Raw genomic sequence first — 4,680 nt, 5'->3', positions numbered from 1 at the left:
ATCGCTATACGGGGCGTACAGTCGGCATGCCGCCTGAACATCGCGAATACACCGCAGGCTGTGTGCAATAGCTCCATAGGTGCGCAAGGCCACGGATAAAGTGCATCGTGTCATATTCGGGCCCCGACGAGCCGGCGAAGCCACCGCCACGGCCTACCGATCGCTATACGGGGCGTACAGTCGGCATGCCGCCTGAACATCGCGAATACGCCGCTACGCACTGCTAGGCTGTGTGCAATAGCTCCATACGTGCGCAAGGCCACGGTTAGGTGTATCGTGCCATATTCGGGCCCCGACGAGCCGGCGAAGCCACCGCCACGGCCTACCGATCGCTATACGGGGCGTACAGTCGGCATGCCGCCTGAACATCGCGAATACGCCGCTACGCACTGCTAGGCTGTGTGCAATAGCTCCATAGGTGCGCAAGGCCACGGATAAGTGCATCGTGTCATATTCGGGCCCCGACGAGCCGGCGAAGCCACCGCCACGGCCTACCGATCGCTATACGGGGCGTACAGTCGGCATGCCGCCTGAACATCGCGAATACGCCGCTACGCACTGCTAGGCTGTGTGCAATAGCTCCATAGGTGCGCAAGGCCACGGATAAGTGCATCGTGTCATATTCGGGCCCCGACGAGCCGGCGAAGCCACCGCCACGGCCTACCGATCGCTATACGGGGCGTACAGTCGGCATGCCGCCTGAACATCGCGAATACGCCGCTACGCACTGCTAGGCTGTGTGCAATAGCTCCATAGGTGCGCAAGGCCACGGATAAGTGCATCGTGTCATATTCGGGCCCCGACGAGCCGGCGAAGCCACCGCCACGGCCTACCGATCGCTATACGGGGCGTACAGTCGGCATGCCGCCTGAACATCGCGAATACGCCGCTACGCACTGCTAGGCTGTGTGCAATAGCTCCATAGGTGCGCAAGGCCACGGATAAGTGCATCGTGTCATATTCGGGCCCCGACGAGCCGGCGAAGCCACCGCCACGGCCTACCGATCGCTATACGGGGCGTACAGTCGGCATGCCGCCTGAACATCGCGAATACACCGCAGGCTGTGTGCAATAGCTCCATAGGTGCGCAAGGCCACGGATAAGTGCATCGTGTCATATTCGGGCCCCGACGAGCCGGCGAAGCCACCGCCACGGCCTACCGATCGCTATACGGGGCGTACAGTCGGCATGCCGCCTGAACATCGCGAATACGCCGCTACGCACTGCTAGGCTGTGTGCAATAGCTCCATAGGTGTGCAAGGCCACGGATAAGTGCATCGTGTCATATTCGGGCCCCGACGAGCCGGCGAAGCCACCGCCACGGCCTACCGAGTACTATACCTCCTTGCAATTTGCGGAGGATGATAAAAACTATAAAAAAAAATTCTTAAAGTGTACTAAGACCTAACAAACTGCACACACGACACGCGTTTAATGCTCTTACATATCACCCGATCTTGATCAAGATTTTCAGCCTTATGAACTGCGACCTTCCCCTGGGACGCTTGTCGCCCGGGTAAGCTAGAACACGTTATATTCGGAATATCACGTGAAAATTGTCGTTCTACTGTACCATCTGAACAAAGTTGTCGGCGATGACGATACACGCGAGTTGACGACAAAATGTTTCGTATTGTAGTCATGGGAGTCATCAGCTTGCCGTATCACCTCCAGCCCCGTATCCCGTAACCATATCTCAATAACTAGTGATGCTTGAAGTAGTTTTCGAACTCCATTTAACCAACAAGGATGGCAAAATACTCTATAACCCGAAATCAACAGTAAAAGTGTGATATCTATATAGTCTCTGGGCTCCGTTTAGCCAAAACGCATGAGTCTATCACAATTTGATCATTTAATGATATTAGTATACGAACGGTATACTCAACCTCATCTAAGAAGATAAGTTCTCTTCTGTTGCGTGCGTCCAAGTAGCTTCCAGCAGAACGGCTGCACTAGGCTGGCTCCATTGGACATGGCGCTCGCACTCGGTCATTCTTGAATTTACCTAGCGCGCATCAAGTCCTACCAGCTCCAGCTATGCAGTTCGTCAAGACCCTCGTTATTGCCGCCATCGCCACCACGCTGTGCCGCGCCCCGGCTAATGTCTTGGCTGAAGCTGACACCCACGAGAACACGCCTAACATCCGCAAACTCTACTACAGCAAGATCCCACAACCCCCCACACCAAGCCCTGCTGCCAACGACCGCAAGCTGTACTACACCAAGATCCCACAGACCCCCACTCCGAGCCCTGTCGTCAGCCAGCCGTAAACTGTACTACACTGAGGTCCTGACTTCAAGCCCCTTTGTCAATGGTCGCAACTACACCCAAACGGAAATTTAGCAAGACGAACGCTTGCTTCTTTTCGCCCCCGTCGTAATAGCTAGAGCGTTCTCAAATTGTGTGTTTAAATGGACCGTAGCGATGCTACTGTTTTTTGACAGAAACTTATGCTGCTAAATGTTTGACTTCTGGAGTTGTAGTAGAGCAGCTCGCCCCGGTATACCAACCCCCACTCGTGCTGTATTGGATCGTTGTCAAGTTCTCGTACCAGCTCATGGAGAAACAATAAAAACAGGCTGCCGTAAGTTATATTGTTGCTAATTTATTGCACTGCGTAGTGCCGTACTGTATGCCGTAAAACATTGAACATACACAAGGAAAACCGACGCTTGTGAATCAGTGGCCAATACCAATTTCCAGCACTCAGAACTTGGCCATGAAACTTCATGTAAAACAAGCACGTGGCACATGCCAGTGGGTTCGTATTGTCCGCTAAGCGGTTCAAACATCGGCGCTTGAGAGTCAGCAGGAGCCAGGGTCCTACAATCTCGAATTATATGTGATGTCTTGAATCAAGACTCTTCCATTCACCATACACATTCTTTTACACCAGAGAAAACAACCTTAGGTTGCTCCGCTATGTTGATCGAGGGTTGATAAACAAAGCCGAGCAAGTTAAGGTTGTCTTGTGTGCTTGGTCTAATAGAGTCGACTTGTTATCTTGTCCGTGGTCCAAGTCTCACTTGAAGTGGACAAGTTGGCCACTAATATACTGCACGGCCGACGAAAGGATACGCAATATTGTAGTTATAGTCCTCTTTCGTCTCGTAAATTCTTTGACGAGCTGTAATCAACGGAAATTCTGCTGTAGACAGCGATGCTGGTCTTGAAAAAGAAAGAACATCAACTGGAGGTGCTTTATGACAGAGGTCCGAAATAATAATTGCGATCCAATAAACAATTGTTTTTGTAATATTAAATTTTATAATTGAAGATCAACGATTCCAATACAATACAGTATTGTACCAATTATTGGCAATTAATACGAAAAAAGGGTTGCACACCACAAAGTAAGTCACTGAAATGATAGTTAGATCTACACACGCAGCGAAAAGGTGTAGCAAAAGCCATAATTCGCAATCAACACCTTTAATAACCGATATGTACGCAAGTCAGAGCAATAATGTTGTTCAGATGTAGTGAATCCCGGGGATAACATCCCATCAGGGGACGGCAGTGCGGATGGCGATCCGATAGGAGCTTGAGCTTAATGTATTGATCTAGTGTGTACGCCTTTTGAGGCAAACGTAGGAGTCAAAGTGAAGTGTGGGTCCGTGTCCAACGGCCATCGGACACGAAGCAGTTGATCATTTAGTCTTTAGAACCGCACATACTCTGTGTGAAGTTTGACTCGTCGTGATGTGGACAACCCATTACCTGTGGTTCGTGTGGGTCACCGTCGCGACACCTTAACTGCGGTCATATCAAGGTGAAACCCTCGAATTCACTACACCAGATTTACGTTGAATAGTAAGATCCATGCATTTCTCGCTCACGCACTACTAGGTCGTTTTTAAACATGCTTAAGAAAACTTTGCATGTTGGATGCTTTCAAAAAAGACTTGTTACTACGTATAACAGTTATACGTAGTAACAATTCTTCGGTGGCCCCCGGCCGAAAAAACAAAATACCATACTACCTTCTTACGAAAGATCGTATGGTATGTGGTTCGAGTTTTTTTATAATCCGTGAAGTGTACAATATAAACCAGAACAACATATTAACTAAGGCAGCCAAAAAGAGATGATATCAAAAAATTGTTACACAAAGGCATCTACGAGCGCAACAATGTACATTTTGGTGGGCCGAGCGCTACCTGCATGTGGAAAATACTGCACCTTTAAAAAACGTTTATTTGCAGCGCGCCGCCTCGTAGTACGTTAAATCACTCGACGGTCTTCATTGCGTGGGTGGATGACTCGTGCTCTAACTTCCATGTGTGGAGTAAATATTTCTGATGATTAAACTCAGCGCTATCATTGAAGGCAGCAATGCGGTGTACGTCACGCCACCTGACGACAACCGTCGCTAGACAAGAGGGCTCACAACAACTCGGCAACGAACACCATACTGTGAGCTCGCCATCAACCGGCCAAAGGCTTGACGCTCTCACGTTTTGAACGGTTCGGACTGCAAATCGAGCCCCCGCATGGTCATGTTTCGCTACCCAGACAAAACTTGGCAGCTCCACGCCCTGGTTATAACGTTTGAGCCGAAGGATATCCTTCGGCTATAGGCTTGAGCTTCCCGTTAGACATGACGGGTAGCTGTAAACTCAATTTTGATTTTGCTTCCAATCTTACAATGGCATGACTCTGATCAAATTTTATAA

General features: G+C 49.7%; 1 protein-coding gene across 1 annotated transcript; it reads left to right on the top strand.

Moving 5' to 3' along the window:
- Positions 1–2,040: 2,040 nt before the first annotated feature.
- PHYSODRAFT_333191 (hypothetical protein) lies at positions 2,041–4,380 on the top strand (the record flags this gene model as incomplete). The annotated part of the gene is made up of 2 exons (XM_009530339.1): positions 2,041–2,270; positions 4,320–4,380. 2 exons carry the CDS (start codon positions 2,041–2,043, stop codon positions 4,378–4,380), a joined length of 291 nt encoding a protein of 96 aa, XP_009528634.1.
- Between the last annotated feature and the right edge of the window lie 300 nt (positions 4,381–4,680).

Source organism: Phytophthora sojae (genome assembly GCF_000149755.1).
Source record: "Phytophthora sojae unplaced genomic scaffold PHYSOscaffold_5, whole genome shotgun sequence".
Lineage (NCBI taxonomy): Eukaryota > Oomycota > Peronosporomycetes > Peronosporales > Peronosporaceae > Phytophthora > Phytophthora sojae.
Note: the sequence above shows the minus strand (reverse complement) of the source record. Positions and strands in the feature narration are given on the sequence as shown.